Source organism: Fulmarus glacialis, unplaced genomic scaffold (assembly GCF_000690835.1).
Source record: "Fulmarus glacialis isolate BGI_N327 unplaced genomic scaffold, ASM69083v1 scaffold6010, whole genome shotgun sequence".
Classification (NCBI taxonomy): domain Eukaryota; kingdom Metazoa; phylum Chordata; class Aves; order Procellariiformes; family Procellariidae; genus Fulmarus; species Fulmarus glacialis.
The window spans coordinates 32,307-53,117 of NW_009185749.1; the positions used below are offsets into that span (position 1 = coordinate 32,307).

General features: G+C 39.7%; 1 protein-coding gene across 1 annotated transcript in view; it reads right to left on the reverse strand.

Annotated features, from left to right (window-relative positions):
• The window catches only part of TRPM6 (transient receptor potential cation channel, subfamily M, member 6), a 65,480-nt gene that overhangs the window by 21,688 nt on the left and 22,981 nt on the right, over positions 1 to 20,811 (reverse strand). Inside the window, exons 13-24 of the mRNA XM_009577052.1 lie at positions 20,203 to 20,313; positions 18,870 to 19,150; positions 17,555 to 17,783; positions 16,843 to 16,998; positions 13,981 to 14,115; positions 12,802 to 12,930; positions 10,472 to 10,723; positions 9,336 to 9,510; positions 7,615 to 7,729; positions 5,727 to 5,926; positions 3,289 to 3,421; positions 385 to 1,529 (exon numbers count right to left, since the gene is read on the reverse strand). Coding sequence (XP_009575347.1) covers positions 385 to 1,529; positions 3,289 to 3,421; positions 5,727 to 5,926; positions 7,615 to 7,729; positions 9,336 to 9,510; positions 10,472 to 10,723; positions 12,802 to 12,930; positions 13,981 to 14,115; positions 16,843 to 16,998; positions 17,555 to 17,783; positions 18,870 to 19,150; positions 20,203 to 20,313 — 3,061 coding nt within the window. The remainder of the gene's footprint in view (positions 1 to 384; positions 1,530 to 3,288; positions 3,422 to 5,726; positions 5,927 to 7,614; positions 7,730 to 9,335; positions 9,511 to 10,471; positions 10,724 to 12,801; positions 12,931 to 13,980; positions 14,116 to 16,842; positions 16,999 to 17,554; positions 17,784 to 18,869; positions 19,151 to 20,202; positions 20,314 to 20,811) is intronic.

Genomic DNA, 20,811 nt, shown 5'->3' on the forward strand with positions numbered 1-20,811 from the left:
CTATGATACTGCTAATGTCTCTCTTAGGGAGAGACATTTATTTTGGCTCCTGCAACCCTTGCATTGCATTCGCAGGGCAGGAGACTTCCCCAGAGCGAGCACGGTCCCTCTGTCACCCCAGCTGTGTAGCCACAGCCATAGGGATCCCATGAGATGGGGAGAATCAGGGTGGCTGACACACAAGTGTGGTGCAGCTTGGGTACCAGGCACACTTTGGAAATTCCCTACAGCAGTCAGACCCAGCACAAAGAAAGTGAAGGAGTAACTCTGGACTCTCTGCTACTACCCTCAACTGCAGCTAATACCTCTTGGGTGCAAAGGAACAATTTTTATAATGTCTTGGGCTCCCCAGTAAAAGATACTGTACAGGTTTTTTATAATTACCACCTATGGCATTGCAGGTTTTCTCTCTTTTCTCTTTCCTAGGGGACTGTAAGCTGTTGCTCCTGCAGAAACTCCAGTCCTTCCAGGGTGGGCTAATCCAGAAGGAGGTGCTGCGTTTTAGCTTGTTCTGAGAGATGATGCTGCTGTGACGTGAGCTGTCAGAGTTGTAGGAGAAGGACTTAGATTCTTTTATCTGGACATGCCTGGGAGGACTACCCATGCAACTGCAGTCACTGTTATAGGTGGAATGTATGCACAGGGCCTTCTTTTGTTTCTTCCCTGAGCTGAAAACCCCTTTTTCATCACCTTCAGAGAATCCCCAGTTCACATAACCACCTTCAGTTTCTTCCCTGTCATCACAGGAGGGTGCTGCATTCTCTTCAATGTCCAGCGATGGCTGGAGACCAAGAGGATGATCAGCCTCTACAGCATGAGTCTTTTCAGATGGCAAACGAATAACAAAGTCTCTCTGACTCCATTGATAATCTTCTGGCTCTTTTCCAATGAGGCTGACAGTCCGCAAGTTTTGCTGCACCACAATGCTACTTTGCAGTTCATCTCTGAATGCATCATCCCTGTACTTGGCAGGAGTGCTCAAAAAGGACAAATTTAAGGTGACATCCTCAGAAAAAGATCCTCCCTGATGGTCAGGAGGCACCAGCAAAAATTGTCCATATCTAGGGGTTGACTTAGTCTCAGAGGATACGCCTGAAGTGAGTGTGTCACTTTCTATTTCTATCTTTCGAGTGCTGTCTTCTACCACCTTGTTACTCTCAGTCCTCAATACATGGTCTTTGCACTCTGATGGCCACTGACTCCTTACCAAGCTCCGTAAGAGGGAGGGTGGCACGCTGTAGTAGTGGTACTTCTTGTCATACAAACACTCCAGGCTGCTCAAGGTCTTGGAATAGAGCACATTGCTCCAGCTATGGGGCAGCTTCCTACAGGTTCGATGTTTTGTGTCAGCCAGTAAGGCTTCTTCCACCTGCAAGGTGTCTACAGCTGAAAGCACCTTCAGGATGTCCACTGTCAAGGCCGACAGGTCTTGCAAATGTCCTAGCTGGCTGTCCAGGGAGAGTAAAGACTCCTTGATATAAAATACCTTCGCATGCACTTCTTTAAGCTGCAGAAACATTTCCTCCACTCTAGGTGGAAAAAGAAAAGATAATTAAAATACCAAAACATAGATCTTCACTTCTGCTTGCCAGATGATGAAGGAAGCCATTAACAGATTTCAAAAAGTCAGTGTTTCAAACAGCCCTTTTTTTTTTTTTAATGGTGACTTCCACTCCCACGAATATCTATATTTGACAAAAGCCATCCGGACTTACAACATGTCATTCAGATTACCGGGCCAACAGCCAGTGACTTTTAAGAAAACAGGCTTTTTCCTCAAGAAGTATCTATTTTTAAAACTGCTGTTTTCTACTAATGTCCATTTCTTGCCATAGAACTACTAAACCATGGCCAGCAGGACACAGCTTTGGAAATGCTGCCTTGGCTATTGCTGTAAATGTAAAATGCTGTAAAGTATACTTCTTGTTAGCCATTCATCCTGCATTTCTACATTTCTTGTGCAAGCATGAGAAGGACAAGGTTCACACAAACCTACAGATACTCTTGCATTTCTCAAATACTGGAGACTTCTGGGAAGAAGGGTCTTCCCAACAACCTATTTGGCCTCTGGGAACAGATTCTGTATGTCTGATGCCATCAGTTATCTTCAGCTAAATTTCAACTGCCCAAAAAGGAAAGCCTTTTTTTATGGTCTTCAAATCCCCAGTGAACAGTGCAAGAACTTCTTGGCCTGGAATGATATCCTTTTAACCAAATCATTATCTTCATGTTTCCTGAAGATACTCTCTCTGGTGCTCTATCACTAAGACAATGATAAGCTAGCTGCAGGCAATATGCAAAAGTTGCTCCTTTCCTTTGTCACTGAGTAACTAAAAGATGTAGTATTTAACCAACAGCTGAATAAAATCAAAGACCAGTGTTCCAAAATGTTTTATTCATCTAAATTAATTTCTTGTATTAATGTTATGCAATGCTGTGGTGTTTCACCTTTGCACTCAGAAAAAAATTCCTTTCCAGTTCTATATTTATCCACTAAATGAAGTCTTCTTGCTGTAATCAATTCTGCAGCTTTTGAACAAAGCTACTTATTTTATTACTTTTACAGGGGACATTCATTTTGCTTGTGTGTTTCGTTTTAGTATGCAGAAAATAAGATTATGAACAGTCAAAGATTAAGAGGCTATCTTTCTCCAGGCAAAACAAATTTATTAGCTGAGATCAGTATTGGCATTCAGTAACACTTTTCACAGTGCTCACTTTCTTTAAGTCTTCCCATTAAACTTAATGGCAGCTTCGCCATTGATTTCAATAGAAAGCTAAATTAAGCCAATACTGAGAGTTTTGAAACCCCGTTGACAGTTGTGTATTGGCATTTTGCAAACCAAGACACTACATTGCAGATAATGCTACAATGATTATATGGTTATTTCTGTAAACAGCAGTTATACTCAATCACAACAATACTCTCACAGTGCTCCTACACTGCTAAGCCTTTAGATGAAAATTTGTATTGTATGCCATTCTGGCGTGTTTTCGTGGTGCTACCTGGTCTGCAAAAGTGAAACTGAGCAACACCTGACTGTAGCCCTTCAGCCACCTGCACACTGCACACATCTGGGGATGCAATTCTGCCAGCAAGGCTTCCCAGCCAGGCCTGCCATGCAGTTCAAACGGATACATTACATTTCCATCAAATTAGCAAGGCCTATGCATGTTATTGCTCCTCACGTTCACAGTGGCCAAAACCTGTTCCAAAAGCATTAGCTTATCAAAGTCTTTTTGTATGACAGATGTATACAAAGAGCACAAATCTGCAGCAAAACACACCTTTCTGTTGTCAGACGGATCCTTTCACTGTCACTGGAACTCAGGCTTTTGTTCTTCTCATGAAAATATTTTTCCACACACTGTTCCTCAAAGTCATGGAGTTTCTTTAACTCCTCATCACTCAGGTACAGCTCTGAACAAAGGAGGTAGGAGTTGGCATGAAGCATGCTGACAAATGCAATTGTTTATAAGCATCCATGTGGAAAAAAGAAAACTGTCAAAACAGGTTTCCTCCCCCTCCCTTGACAAGAATGAATCAGACCTAACTCCATGAATTTGGGCTTATGTATAAAGACTTAACATGCCAAATACATGTAAACGTATTTTTTATCTTTCCTTAGACAGGGAGCAAAACCACACTGACAAAAATTCCAGTGCACTCCCTCTTAAAGCCTAAAAGTACATATTCAAATAGCTGCTCACAAAGATGTATTTTCTCCCAATTTTTCCCCTGTATTTTGTTATACATGTGTGACTCACAAGACTTAGATATAGATATGTCAGACTTACAAAGATTTCACTCTAATTTGGTCCAGGCATGCATTTAGGGCTAGTCACCTTTTTTTTACAGTCCTTTCAGGTACTCAAAGCTACAAAGCTTTTTTTCACCTAATTGCTTCACATGTTCATATGCATAAAACATTAAGCAAGATTACTGGGCGAAAAAGAACACATTCAAAAGTTTAAAACTCCACAGCTTGGGCTGCTCCTGATGCGATTCTTCTAGCACACCAAGACTTCTGAGAGAACAGATCGATTATAAGTCAGTATGAAGAAATGCACACGGTAGAAAGCTTTCTCTGATCCAAACTCCACATCTTCCAAGCTCCTTTTTTCTTTCCGTTTTTACATACCAGTGTCCTCACTGTACTTGCTAGGGGAGTATCTGTGCCAAGCGACACGGCAGTGTTTGCTACAAGCATGTAGTACTTGGCTGCAACACACAGCTCAGCAGGGAAGCCCGCCACAGTGTTCTGGGGTCCCCCTCTCACTCCGAATGAGACTTGATCACCTCCTAGGCTCTTTTCCCCACCTAACCCACCGGTGTTCTTGCCTCCAAGATTTTACTCTCTGTATCTTGGTATTTTCATTGATTTTCCACAGGGTGGCACTGGATCCTCATTGCTAAAACCAGTTAATTATAACCACACTAAAATTTAAGTAGAAGAAACTTATCAAGCAATGCATAGGCATATAGAAAAGGGACATAAAGGTACATAAACAGGAAAAAAGTCTCTTTCTGAAAGAAGTGTAGGCAAGGCATGAGCTTTCTTCTGTGCAAGGACAGTGTTTCAGTTTTCCTTGTGCCTAACGCACCTTACAAGTAAGACACCCTCCACGCTACATCAGTGACTTATACTATGCATGCACAGAAAATAAGCAGTGATACTTCAAAGGCAAGGCTGATGCATCCAGTCATGATGGAGGAGCTGAGCCTGGGAGCAGCAGCAAAGCGGCTCAGCATTGATTAGTTAAGCCCACTTTTTAACTCTGTAACCACCTGTGAGCGTGCCAGATATCTTCAGGCATCTTCATGTTCAGCAGAGAAAATGCTAAGTGAAGCATAACATAGGCAGGCTCTGCTCACCTCTGTGATTAGGCATCAAGGATGTACTTGTACATCAAAAAGGATGAGACTGTATAATACCATGCGCCAATGTTCCCCAATATTTTTTTAAATAAGCCACCACCCTCTCCTCCTCCCCATTCCCCTGCCTCACCCCACTAACCACCAAGCCCCACTACTGAGAATTCTCATCCCACCATTTTGTGGTCCCCTCCACACAATGGCTAGGGCTGCTCCTGGCAGAGCTGCAGGAGCTGGCGACAGTGGGACAGGGAACTGGCATCGCCTTGAAGAGCCATTAGGAAGGACCCTGGGATGGAGAAGACCAGGTTGGGAAGGGTGAAGGAGGTGGGGTTAAAGTGCAGTGATGAGCCAGTACACAAAGGGAAGGATGCAGTGAGAAGGTGGGAGGCCCCTATGCTCTCTCTCTGCATCTGCTATCACTGGATCTCCTCTATCCTTGGGCTCTGCGGCTACTTTCTCTGGGCAATTAAAAAGGAATTGTTGGTCTTTTCAGGACAAATGTACAGAAATGTATACCTCCGGTATTGTTTATTTTCTTTCAAAATAATGCTATTCTATCCTACAGAAAAAGCTGCTGTCACTTTATTTCAGCTCAGAGTTGTGATGTAGTTTGACTGATGCACAGTAGTAGCAGAGCAAAAGCCAAATACAAAGCAAAGCATTCCCCTAGTCGCTTTTTCCTACAAGAGTTCTCACACTGGTAGGTTACATTCAGTTTTGAAAATAAAAACTGCCTCCTACCCAGAGAATTTTTTTTTTTTTAGGAATTGAGCTACAAAATGATGGGAGGCTGGCAAAACATTCCTCATCAGCTATTTCTTTTGGTCCCCAGCTTAGCTCTGCTTACTTAGTCCAACGTCGCCTTCCTCTTGATCCAGCTCATTTGGGGGCCGATGGTGGAAGATGCGGTTTATCAGAAGTCCAATGTGGCTCAGGAGGATGAAAGGTGGAGGCAGCCATGGCTTCTCATGGTAGGTCATAATGTAGCGGTACCGGTTGTACTTCCAGAGGTTGTTCGATATGGATTTCAAATCATAATAAACATTACTGAGAAGAGAGATAGAGGGCGAAGGAGGGTAAAACACTCCTGTGAGGAATTCTCCCAATACAGCACAAGATGCTTGTCTACACATCTAATTTGACAGTGAAGAAAAGTCCCTCCAGTAAGGTAAATCAGCTTAGCAACTTTCATTTAAAAAAGCAGCAGCATGTGCCTGCAGCTAGTGCACTGAGAATGAGATCTTCAAAGCTGCCTAACAGATTTGGAGATCCAATTCCCATTCACATTAATGGGAACTGGGCAAAAAATATCCCTGAAGTGGCTTTGAAATCTCGGCCAGATTATTTAAACTTTAATACATAGCCTAACTGAGAATTCAACATTGTCTGCCTCTTTGGACTGGATTAAATGTAGGAGTCAGGCTAAGGGAAAAGTGTTAACGAAACGGTTCTGCTGCTCTTCAGTGCACTCCCCCTAAACAAAATACTTGCTGCAAGAGGCAGCTACACGAGCGATTCTTCTGCAGGGTACTCTTTGGAGCCATGATGTTACTAAACGTAACTGTTGTTGCACTGAATAATTTCCTGTATCTACTATCATAGACCCAAGTACAGGAAAGCAACTTGGTAGTTTCTGGCACTGTAATTTCAGTTGCATCAACATACTACACACCCAGTATATAATCCCAAAAACATCAGCTTTGCTTCTGGGAGCATAATTAAATATATTGCTTATACGCATTTTTGGTCCCACTTCTGGAACAATCAAATCACTAGGCAGAAGATTTAACATATCATTATTGCTGAAGGTTTAAATCTAGAAATAATTCAAATTACAATTTCACAGCTGTGTATTAAAAAAAAAAAATTGATGCTTTGCCACAATTTCAGGAAAGGGATTTCTAATTGGAAGTGGGAATAGAATGAGTTTTGATCATTCAGTTTTCTTGAATATTAATCACTACATTTCTTCATTTGAATTTTTTTTAACCTACAGCTTATTTTTTCTTCCCCAGAAATACTAGAATTCTAGGGAAAAAAAATTAACTACTTGGGTTAGACTGCTCTTTACTAATATTTTACAGAACTTGATCCACTACAAGAGTTTCCTTGGTAAAACTTGAAAGGTTGGAATTACTATAAAGACATTGATTAATTACTATAGAATTACTATGAATTACTATAGAATTACTATAAAGATCTTTCCTACTCTGGCAGCAGACATTAAAAAGCAGATAGTTAAAAATACTACAGTTAGATTTCAGTCTAGAACATATCAAATTGCACCAAACAACAGGAATTTTCAAATTATTTCCTAAAGGAAGAGCATGCTCCTACAAACTCATTATCCTCTTCCCTTGAATACCTTCTCCACTTATCTGCCAATTTAAATCTTGGGCTACCCTATGATGAACTCTATATAGTTTCTCAGCACAACAAATACAACTTTTAGGAACAAAGGACAAATTACTTCAGAGCTGAATTGCTTGTTTGCCAACTGGAATTGTCCACTTTCACAGAGTTAGATTCTGTTTAAAACATTTTAGGAGTCTGCTCACCACCCTCTTCCTCCCACCCTCTCGCTTCCACCATTCTTTTTTTATTCACCGGACCCCAATGGAAGATGGGGTAACAACAACCTGCTGGAGCATTTTTGGTGAAAGGCTTTTGCAGAAGTGTTGGCAGAACATCTATTAGTTGCTTTTGCTTTTGTAGCAATATAGCATGGTACCTACTTAAAGAAAGCAATAAGCAAGTTGACCATGATGATGTACTGCACAAAGAGGTAGACAGCTTGGAGGAACGGTGTGAGGAAGGAACCAGGAGGACAGTCGTCATTGGTTTCGCAGACTGAAAGTGAAGGACATACAGAGCATGGTTAGCATAGAAATCAGAGCAGAGCACAGCAATGGCATGTGCTCCTCATTTGCCCCAGCAAGAAACAGAATAGTCTTTGTTACTTTCATGGAGATACATTACTAAATTTCCTACTAAAAAGTCTACCTCCAAGTGAAGGAGATCTGAGATGTCTTCATGATACTACTGCCTCATAGTTTCCATTGAAATTCAGAAGCTGTAGACACCATTTTATACATATCAGTTCTTATGCCAGTCACCCCAACTTTTTGTTAAGGGGAAAAATGATGCAGCTGAAATGTATTTGGGAGATGGCACACACTCAAGTAAACTGAAATCCAAATCTTTGACCCCTAAAGCAAAGTGTTCACTGACTCCACTGTGGAAAGAATACAGCACAAAGGCTGCTTTATCAGTACTGGAGTGTTATTCCTTTAGAGCTTCAGTAAGATCATATTAACTCACGTGCAAAAGGGCTATGAATATTTGTGAGATGAAGCAAGGATAGTAATTAAGGGATCCCTCTTAATGTTTTTAAATTGTCAAAATAAATATTTTTCAGTCTTTATAATTTGTAATCAAATTTTACACCTTTGAGGAAATTTTAAAACACATTTATAAGGCAGCAGCCCTAAATTCAGGACATATTCCTCAGCATAAAGAGTCATTAGAGAAATCATAGCTTTATTTGGGAAGTGTCAAATTTCTAAAGGTTTAGCATTAATTAAATGGATTAAACTGTGAAATTTAACAGTGTGCTTTCATTAAAAGAATTTTGACTTATATAACCAAAATACATAGCCATCATGTGACTGTTTCAGCAATAATAATGGATGTAACATCTTAAATTATTTTAATGAATCAGGTCTATGCTGAACTATGTATCTCAAATATCTGTATCTATTTGCATACCTACTTTTCTATTTTAGGGACTGTTTTACCTGTACCCATTACTTAGCAGCATGAGAGTGCCTTCCATCTGTAATGCTGAAATACCTCCTAGAGTACCTGGTTCTTCTCTCTTACTGAGACAAGGTGAAAGCCATAATCAAAATACAACATTTTTCCTATTTACACTGATTGGTCCTATTTTTCCTATGTTCAACTGGCTTATCTGTTTAAGAATGATGCCAGGTAACTCTTACCATGGTGAAAAATAATTTTTCTTTCTTATTTTCCCTTTTTTGTTTTCCCTTCATTCTTTCTTATTTTAAGGCAACGTTGTAGTCTTTTCTCCAAGAGATCAGCAGCTTTGAATTCACCTAATTGGAAATTCATTTCACTGCCAGACCCCCTGACCATCAACTAGCTTAGTATTAGTTCCTATGTGCTTTGCTCTGAGCTTTGCAATATACTTCATTTGAAAAGCTAAATTTGAAGGTTTTAAAGCTTAATCTTTTTTTTTTTTTTAAACAAAGAAACTAATATTCTAACCTTTATTCATGCAGTATTACTCATTAAGGACATATATATACTGGAATCAAAATTGTTTGAGAAAGAATAGACTCAATATGTGGTCAAAACTCTAGTAGCCCAAAGTGGACATATTTCTGCACATATTAAATTTAAGCTGTTGAGCTGTACTGTGAAAATTACCTACCATCTATTTCTCCAGCATAGACCTCACCAAACATCATCCAGTAGGGTTGAAATACAATATCTCGGGCCAGAGTCCAAGAAGGAGGTTCCTCTGGTGAAAGGATTGCCTTTCGTGACACTCCAAAACTCAACAGGACTATGGCCATCATGACCACAATATAGAACATGTTTGCTGTCTGGAAGACACGTTTGTGTGAAAGAATTAGCTGTGTTAATTATACATAAAGGAGATATACATTTTAGGGAAGAGTATCAATCACTACTTTTACAAATCAGAATATAAAAACAGGGCAAATAATCTAATATGCTGGAGGAAATAAAAATATTTTATGTTTATGACCTGGACTACCCAAATATTTTATAGAGGTTAAAGTCATCCTGGACCAAAAAAGGCCACAAGTCCTACTTGCCTCTCAAGTCCCTCTTAAGATCTTAAGCAAGATTTGAAAAATGCAAAGACCTTATGATGGTGCTTTTCCTCAGTAATATTTCTTCCAAACTGAGAGCAAGGAATAGCAGCGAAAATTATTTTACCTTCTAACACTGAATCAGAATTACTATGCAAGACAGAATATAAAAGTATTAATAAGAGAGTTCCCAATAACCGAGGGAAATTACAGTGGGAATCTGCAGATGTCCCTCAAGACTAGGCAACTCTTCAGCAGCAGTTCTTATACCAAAAGAGAAAAAAAATTAACTTTGATCTCAGAGAAATTTGCCTGCTAAAATGGGATATAATTATTTGAATCGAAATGTAAAATAATAATGAGACAGTTTCCAAGAGCTAGGGGAATTATCTATAGTAGTGAGCCTGTCTGCAAGAGACAGTGATTTTTCTTTCTCTTATTACGGAGCTGGATCAGAAACTCAACTCAAATGCAACCCTTCTCTAAGGAACGAAGCAGAAATGGCTTTTGTGAATAAATTCAAATTATGAATAGATTAGAGAGAACTGAAATCTGGTTATGGTCAACTCACAAACAGAAGACGACATGGTATTTTCAGGTAATACATTCACTATGAATTACTAGGTGACCTCTCCTTTGAACATCATTCTTTTCTGTCACTTTTGACCTTTACATGTTCCTCAACAGACGCCTCAACTACAAAAATACTGCTCCAAAGCATAATACTTACCATTTTCCCAATCATTGTCAGGTATGGGCCAGCATGCTGATTCACAGCAAAAAGATCAAGGAGCCGAGCATACCAAAATATTATATCCAAGCAGTAAAGTAGCCTCCCTGCAGTTTGAACAGGGGGTTCAGACCAGCGCAAGCCAAAACCAATCATAAACAGGATGATAGCTATAGAATCAGTAAAATTCCAGTATTCATAAATCCACACCTTCACTTTTTGGCGGAATTTTCCAGGTTCTGAGATAAATACCTGAGTAGAATGCGGGAAAAAAAACCCCAATGAAACTCCATTAACATCACAGATACATTCTTTAACTTTTTCTGTCTGAAGTGTTTCATGATATTTGGGTACGTATCCTTTTTTTCCTTTTTTTTTTTTGCAGGCCTGTGTACTGCATGTTGCCATTCACCGTTAATTGAGGTTTGTACTTAATCTATAGTGTCATTTTGCTCAAGTATGCCACACCAAATAGGATAGCTCTTCCTAAGGAAAAATGGATTCTGAGCCTGAACCTATTCACGAAAGAGCACATTCCTCAGCAGAAAAAAGCAGTCAGTACAGAACTGTTATGCATATGTATCATTATAAATTAACAAGCATTTTCTAGAGGAATGGTCACGACCTGCAACAGCCCTTTCAAAAGCCCCTAAGTCATGGAAAGTACCAACCTAACCTTGCTGATGGGAAAATAATGAATGCCTTTTACTTCAGACTGAAAATATAAAAAAGATCCTTGTATTCCACCAAGGACATGCTAAAAAAAGGAGTGCTGGCAACTAGCAAGGTAAAGAATGAAACGTTCACTCCTTGAACTGTAAGGTGCCCCAAAGGGATTTTAAGCCTCACTGAGCAAATGTGTGAAGTGGAATCTTTGGGAGACCATAAATAAAACCTTTGCACATTGCGCAAGTGAGGCCAATTATGCAGCGCTATGTAAGATCACACTGATAAGTACCAAGCAAAGGAAAGATTTTGAAAAGTTACACCCTGATCCTGCAAGAATTTACGCATATGAACACATTAATGTAAACAAGTGATCCTACTCAATTCAGCTGGACTAACTCACATGAGGAACTAGTTGCAGGATCAGGGCCTAAGGCTTTAACAATTAGTTGATACAATCTAGAGAAATAGAGGTTTGCAGTTATATATAACAAGGCCCTCAGCAGTTAATTAGCTGCACGTGTAAGACACAGTGTCCTACAAAGTCTTTGCCAGCAGAACAGAACTAGTACATGGACACAGAAAATCAAGTAGAAGACATGAATTTCAAAGCCTCCGATGAATGTTAATCCTAGAAAGAAGAGCTGATGTTTCCACTGTCCCACCATCAACACAATGCAACAGCGCAACAGCACAACAGTGATTTCCAAAGTGCTTGCTATTTCACATTCAATTTTTTTCTCAATTAGACAATCCTTGTGTAGATTTTTCCAGTTTTATCTCGTGCAGCCACAGAACTTGTATGTTTATCCAAGCTTCCACATATTCCCAGCATTTCTGCTGCCCGTTGAAATCCTTCACCTCTCTCGTACTGAGGTCACAGTCTTCTGAGTGATCTGTTTTAACTGTGACTGGTTTTTTGCAGTTTTATTCCTCTAAAAGTACAGCATTTCAAATGTCATTTAAAAGACAATTCATACTACTATTGTTTACTATGTGCTGATTCTACAGTGAAGATAAGTCCGATCAGATACAATAATTTGGGAAATACATAGCTGCATTTGTCCCCAGTCTCAGGTTTGGAGTGCAAGTTATCTTCAGAAGCTCGGATCTAATCAACTGCAAATAATTGTGATTAATTTTGATTGCAATATCATTTTTCCATGCTCAATGAATCCAGCATTAAAAGTTGATGGTGGTTTTTTTCCAGTTTCGTTTATAGAGGGTCAGTTAGACTTGATGGAGAGCCATAGATTATTCTATGCATAACACCTATTAATTGATAACAATGTCTACACTCAAAGTAAATATCTAAAGATAAATTCCATATTAGTTTTAAGAAATCTAATGGTCCACTCAAAAAAATTAAGAAACATTGGGGCTCCAAATTTCAATTCAGCACAATCACTTTCAAGCGACCTGCACATTACCACTGGCTTCGCTCAGAAAAATAGAGATTTAAGGACAAACTTTAAGATGTATTTTCAAAGCCCAAGTACTGGTCTTCAAATAAAAGACTTCTCAGAAATAAATGCCCTGTATAATTCCTTCCTCTGCTGAATCCTCTACAAAAAGAATGCAGGATTTGGCATTCTTCAGTTTATGGTACTCTCTGGTTTATAATACATCCTCTATAGATGAGAAGTGTGAAAGGAAAAGCTTACCTCCCTGACTTTTTCAATAGCAGTGCTGAAAATATAAATGATAACAAGCCACTCTTGCACACTCGGTCTTGGTTCCATCTTCACCAACACAGTGTAAGTGAAGAGCATGAGAAATGCCATGTATGCCATCTACAAAACACACGGTATATAATCCATATGCACAAAAATCTCCAACAAATTTCTGCAAACATATTAACAGGTGATTAGCCTGACTATACGTATTCAAACTACTGGGGCACTGTCAGATTTTTGAGCCCAAAATCTTTCCTCCAGTTCTCCAAAGTATTTTTTTTATGGGAATACTCTTAAACACCATTTGGAAGTTGGTGCTTTAGTGCTGAAAAAATGGGAGCAGAAGACGAACTATTGCAGCGCATGTTCACCCAGGCCCCAAACCCATATATGAAACGGATTATTTTATCTGCACACCGTTACTTGAATGTAAAGACAGTGCTATGCTTTTATCCTAACCTTCTGTAGGAGCAAGTAACCATTCTCAAAGCTACGTGAATTACTCATGGATAATCAGCACTTTCCAAAACACAGGAAGAACAGTATCAGGTGAAAAGCACATATTTTAAAGGTACTAGGACAAGCTATAAATGTATCTGAGATAATAGATTAACAACTTATAAAGCAGTTAACGACACCCTGTTAAAGGAGTAACAGTTTATGTACATGGTGGTCTAATCCAACAGGCAGCCTGATCTTAAACATACTAAGCTCTACTGACACAGGGTTAGTTACAAAAATTGGTTTAATAAATGTGTATTTCTCTATAGCAAAAGATCTCCTACAGATTAATATTCACTCCTTCAGAAACAGTTCCTAAAGAAAGGGACACAAATATCTCTGAAGTATTTAAGGTATTTAAGGCCAGTTTCAAATCTATCTCTACACGTGCAATTAACCACTGTAAAAAGCTGTGCTCGGGTTTTCCTTTAGATCCTTATAATTTTTTTTTTGTTCATTTTTGTCTTTTTTTTTTAAATGCAGCTGCATGATTTTAGCAGAAACACTTTTCACTTAATTGCGAGAGAAATATTCAAATGTCTTCCCATTCAACCCCACCACTAAGTGGCCACAAATCCATGGTAGGCAAAGTAAAAGCAGCATCAAGTGGTATTTTAAGGATCAAAGCAGAGTTTTGGCAATCCGAGTTCTAGCATGATGACCAACCGTGTGAAACCAGAACTTGACAATTGGTGCGTTGTAGAACTCATAGATTTTTCTAGTGCCAGGCAGGTTTCCTTGTCCATCGTCTACTTGGCTTTCATCAGACTTCTGAGCAACCTTCTCCACATCATAATCCTTCTTTAAAAGGAAACAGCATTTTAAAAGTAAGAAACCATCGTCTATGATTGCAAAGGTTGTTAGAGAGAAGACAGGCATAGATGTTTAAGCTTTGTTCTGAATATACAAACCATTACTGTAGCTTGATTTTGCCTGGTTACAACCATCTCATTTGCCATAATTAACATGCACACTTTTCCACTATAAATACTCATTTAGAGTTTGTTCTTAGGAGTACAGACAGTGGACTGGGCATCAGCAGATCTGAATCCACTCCTGTTGCTGCCACACATTTCTTTAAGTCTTTAAGCAAAGTCACTTAATCACTGTGTGTCTCACTTTCCCCATCTGTGAAATACAGATAAATAACAACTCCCAATACGACATAACCGTGTTAGCTAGAACTCCACTGACAACTGTGGCACATTCTGAAATAAGGGAATGAGCATCACATTTCCACTCATGTATACAGTTGCACAGAAAATGTCAAGACAGTGAAATTCTAAATACAGAATCTAATTGCTATTTTTTATGTATTGTATGCCTGATTAGAAGATGAGGATGAAATAAGTACTCTCTTACAAAGACCTGCCTACAAAAATTACAGGTAACTTCTTTATTATCTTCAGTAAAATAATAAAAAAAAAAAAAAACAAAAAAGCAAACACTTGATTCTGTATCCAGAGTTTGACACTTGTCTAAGTACCCCTCTGAAAGTACAAATATCCGATTGCCGCTGAAGCCTAAGAAGAGCTGCAGACATGCAGCAGTGGACAACTGCCAAAACCAGAAGGTGCTGAAAGGAGTTTTCAGAGACGAAGGAGGGAGACCTGGGGGAACTATCAACAGCTAATAGCTGGGCAAGGCAAACCTTGTTCAGTTTTGTTTCAGTGCTGACCAATTGCCTTGGCTAGTATCAATGCTAAAACTTACTGCTACTAGACATCTGCAGTATAGCAGATTTTTATGTGACATATTTATCCCTACTACACAACATTTCCTTGGGTTATCAGGGGAAAACATCATCACATTAGACTCAGAAAAGTGCTATACCAGAGAATTTGATACACAGAATCATCCCAACGTGTTAACATCAGATCCTCCAAGGTGAAGGAGAGAATTTATCCCATGAAAGAGTGCAATTTCCAGCTGCAGCAGGTCACTGGAATTTATGACTGTGTGTGTGAAAGATGCTCTATATGGCACATGTATACTGTTGAAAATTTCTGTATATTTTTCTATAATATTTCATACCAGAGCATTTAAGAAAAAGCGATAGCTCAGCCTTTTGTTTTAAACAACACTCTATATTAGATAAAATCAGAAGTTAAGCTTATTGCTAGTGCAGGAAGGAAGCAGCCCTGTCTGAGGCAGGTCAGAAAAGTGCTTGCGCACGTTACTGTGTTGCCTTCTGCCAGACTGCAGGGGTGGTACTGCTGCAAATTATTACAATTGGCCTGTCCTCTGTATCATAGCTGCTACCTAAGCCCATAGAAAGCATTTTTGAACTGACTGTATTAGACAGGCACTGCAGGAGATAATGGCTTCGAGCATTTTTCTGCATCAGAGAGAGAAAACACACGCGTGGCATCAACAGGCCTACCACGCTGCTGCGAAAGCCCTTAACAACAAACTGCTCTCTTTTATTTTACACAATTTGAAAGTTAACTGAGAAGGTCCCAAGCAAAATGCTTATCTGCTGTAAAATAAGCAGAGCAGAGCAAAAAAGATTGCCTGACAGCTCTCACTTGACAATCCTGTTGTCATTGGTTAGCACCTCACCAACATTTACCCTTTTGGATGGAAATTCTCTGTGTCTGCTGTCCACCTCAGACTGAAAACTTTCAGAAATTTTCAGTTCAAGGAATGCTTTGTGGAGAATGAGAAAAAGAAAGGACAGGCAATTCTGCTTAGCAGAAGTCTGGGGGAATTCAGATCTTAAAAGGCAAAGACTTCGCCTATGCTGGAGACTCTCCACAGACAGGCCTAAGAAGGACTTTCACGCAACCATAGGTCCCTGCAGAGTGTTTCAGGACTCAGTTCAGGTGACTAAACCAAAAGCACAGTGCTTCTCTTGTGCTTTAAATGGCATCTCTGCTAAGCTCGAGTGATGCAGAAGTAGAGATACCCTGTTTTTCAACAGGGAGGGCAGGAGCTAGACCTCTGGAAGGGCTATGATGTAATGCAAGAAACAAAATCTCAGGGAGAGACTAAGAGCACAGGATGGCCATGGAGAGGGGGAGAGGCTGCGGCTGAGATGCGGGGCAGAGGCTGCTGATCAGGCAGAGCGGGAGGAAGGAGCGAGTTGAAGAGGACAGGACATGGACTGCTGTTTCCCTGCTTTGGACAGCTCGACTGGGCAACCTGAATTGAGTTTTATGGATGTGATTTTGGGTATGATATGAAACCATTCTTAGATTATTTGGTATTCAAGGTTACACAAGTATTTATCTGCAGCTTTGTGCCCTAAAATAGCTGCGTTACTGACAGATAATTATAATCTCATTATACTTCTGTGAGTTTGGGAAGGATTTTCTCATTATGACCAGTGCGGAAGTGATACCCAGGACAGATGAAGTGACTTGTCCAAGGTCACTTCAGTGATATCCAATCCAGGGATCAAACCCCTACTTCTTGAGTATTGGCCACCGACACTTCCAACTGATCACCTTCTCCTCACTCCTCAGGATTATACTGTGGTAAACAAACAGATCCTGACACACAAATGACTGATCATCATAGACTAACCAGAGACGAGGCATCTTTAGAGCTGGTTGGGCTCTGATCCCCATGATACCATGTGAACTGATGGGAGTCTTGAGACTGAGGCACATGAGACATTTCTGCCTTGCTTTTAAACTCCAGCATCAAGATGGTGGGAGGCAGGAGAATACTCATAATGACCTAAAAGAGAGACACAAGATTCAGGAAATTAATTCAGCAGAGATAGCATAGACCTAAGGCCATAGTCAGCCATGCATGGTGCCAGCATAAACCCAGTGCAATTTCACTGGCCTGGGAGGGAGCCCTGGTGAGGGGAATCTCTGTATCACACTCCTACAGCCTCCAAAGAAGTGTGTTGCTCATGACTGTGGCTTTGAAGAGTGTCATGGCATCTGGGAATACTTCAGATACTGTTCCCTATGTCCGGAGGGCATTCCTCCCATCAGCAGCTCTGCCAGAGAACCAGCAATGTGGGGCAGCGAGAGCAGGTGGGGAGAGACTGAAGGGTGCTGAGAAAACAGGAACAGCAAAAAAAACTCACAAAATGCATTCTCCTGATGTCATCCCACAGCTGCTTTTGCAAAGAAGTAAAACAGGAGCACCCAGATGTGCGCATTCCAATCCATGCTTAAGCACATCTGTCTGAAGCTGCATTAGACATGTTCATAACCACAAAGACATGTATAAAGCATCTAAACAGCATCTAAATGCTCAGAAAAAGCTACAGGGATGTTACCCGAAACCAGGAGTTCTTCCGCATCTTCAGGCGTCCCATCCACATATCAGTCAGCAGCATCTGTGTGCAAGTATGGGATACGAAAGGCCGCAGCCCCACAGACACTGCTAGTTTTAAGCAGGTTGAGTTGCTCCAGTTTTTCAGTTCATAGGTCAGCAACTTCATGGCCATCTGCTCATTTTGTTTGAATGCTTTCTCTAGCACATCTAAGGCAAGCTGCCCAAATTCCCTAGAGCAGAAAGGAATTAACAGTTAATATAACAGGGATCAGTCAAAACTCAGAATCACTGCTGTGAAGAGGTTGGTTTGAAAACTCCATTAACTAAAGGTCAACTAACAATTTTGGTAAATATGCCTTCTCCCATTTTTCCTGTTGCTTTATCAATATATATATAGTGAAAAATAATTTGGGGGATAAATCTAACTATTTAGTCCTAATCACAAGATTTAGGGTCATCCTGCTTTCTATTTTTTTATTTGTTTTGTTCTTAATCTCACTCAGCAACCAAAATGGGTCCTACAAAGTTCTGTGTATTTCCTTTGACAACAGACTCATGACCACTGTGGGCAAGCATTGCAGGCAGTTGCAAAAACCTCTTCTTTTATGCTGGCTCTTAACCATCTCTATAGGGAAGACTCCTCAAGGAATATACACCTTCCTTTAAATTAAGCTTTGGAGCTGCATACAAAACAAGACAGCACACCTTATTGTACTCCAAATCTGAGGCATGATGTCTACAAAGCATACAATATGTCATTAACAAGAAAAACTACCAGAAAACACTAACATGAAACTACAAACTTGAAGAAAATTCTTGGTCTACTTCATTTTTTATTCACTCAGTTATTTCAGCATACATTTTTCTTTAGGTCTTACACAGAGCAGAATTTAAGTGCTGATTGTAGGTTGTTCATTACCACGTTACAGATTTGAAAAGTCCAACACATATGTGCCATATGGCTTTTTAACAAGTTGAACTGGAAGGGAAGCTGTAAGGGAAATTTCAGTCTTCACCTTGACCATTTAGCAGACAGTGAGCCACGCATTACTCACCTGTATTTTAATTTTCAAATATGCAACTAGGTAACATGCTAATAGCTTTCTTTTGACTCTCAACCAAACTGCACACCAATACATAGCTCCAATACATAGCTCCATTATATAATATGAATAGCAGGCAGCTGAAAGTATTTCTTTTACACTCCGAAGTCCATGGCACCACTAACCTTACAAACTCTTAGTGGATGAGGAAAATATCTAACCATTCTAAGCACTGCAGAACTTTATTAACAGAAGCGAAGGGAGAACTCATACTTTGAATACTTCTTGAGTTCTTCTGAAGTGTCATCCACCATGTTGCTCTGTGTAGCTTCATGTGCCATCGCCCTGTAGAGCTTACAAGCCACAACGGCTTTCACCATGGCTTCCTCTCCATGCTGCCAGAAGAACATTGCCATCTTCTGCCTTTTCATTAATACTGCCCAAACCAGGAGGTCATTATAGGGGTAGATAAAGCCAGATGTCTCATAGTTCTCTGCAAAGTTTATATCCTCTTTTGATTTCTTCTTATACTTATGGAAAGCAGTGGATCTTTCCTATAAATTTGTTTTTCAAAAAAAAGAAAATCTCAATGAATGGTTGAGGTTCAGATTCACGTAATTAAAACTGCATGCAAATCTGAATTGCAAGTAGCAAACTATTAGATCATTATATACATTTAAGTAAGTCATAAACCACAGCTAGGATCACATTCAGATTACCAATGCTAAGAAGATGGTAACATTAGTGGAGGAAAAACACTTGCTCTGTACCCGTGGCATTCATAGCCTCCCCTTCCATAGTGTTGGGCAGCCTCCAAACCATGTGATACCAGGATCCTACTGTCATTCTTTTCTTATACTTGTGTCATGACAGGAGAAAAAGCAATCAGTAGACTGAAACATACACCATAGACTTGTGATACTTAAAGATGACTTTTACTGTCTGCCATACTTGTAATGTAAACTTGCTATACATTCGTGTCTGGATATTTCTCCATTGAAGGCAAAGAAAAAGTCTTTCTGGTATAAGTGAGGTTGTCTCAGTGCTATAATGGGTTCATTTTGTCTCAGACTAATTCCAATAAAGCCATTTAAATTCACCCTACTTTATATTTTGTCTGTCAGAGATGTGTATGTGGCAATCTTTGCTCTTTTATCATCCTTTCTTTGAATAAAAATACTCTGCCATTATTTTCCAGATATCAGAACTGCATCTCTTCTTAGCAGGCTTACTGTAGCTACTTTAATAAGCAATCATGAGAAAACATCAGGAAAGTCAGAAAATTCCTACTGTTGCTTCCAAATAAGAAGAGTTTTCACCCATGCTTGATGTTCAGAAGTTTGGTGATAGTACATTTCAGTGAATGAAAGCCCTTAGCAACAAATGGATGGAAGTTAAAAGGTATCACAGGAGGAGCTTGAGCTTGATTTCAACATTAAAATTGCAAGACCTCTACTTCATGAACAGTGAGCAGTAAAACATTGCTTCCACTCGAATTTAAGTAGAATTATGACAACAGCCTGACCAACATGTCTAAAATCTCTCAATAAAACGATTAGCAGCCTAACATGTCCTAAGCAAAGTATAGAACAAGCAATTATATTACCTTGTATTTGTAAGGCTGTGCAGTTCTGAAGAACTGAGAATGCAAAGTACTTTCAGCAGATCCCATTCTGCTACCTGTCTGATTACTCTGATGAAGGGAATGAGACAGGCTCTGAGAAAAGCTGGAGAGCACTCTCTAGATCCAAAGGCATACCATAAAACACAAGGAGAGAAATGCAAATTAGAGATGAAGTATGCCTGTACTTATCTCTGATTGCAATGGTGCCTGTAGAAACTGATGTTACTCAAAGACTAGTGAGTCAGCAATCACTATAACTACCACTGGAACTTATACCATCAAGTTAAAAACAGCCTTCACATCTAATTTAAAAAATATGTATTTTTCTGAATCTCTAAATTCAAAATACTGATTTCACCAATAGCATCCACCAATTACAACAATAACAGGGCTTGCACCAGATTGGAATCACCAAACACCTCTTCTGACTGCCTACCCTTATAAAAAGTGCCATAAACCCTCTAAAAGACAGAAGTTCTCTGTACTTTTTGCTGACCATTTCCTCCAAAGGATGGCACGCCTAGCATCCCTGGGCATTTTGTTCAGTGTTGACTGAGAGGGAAGAATGTTACCAGCTGAATCACTGACGCT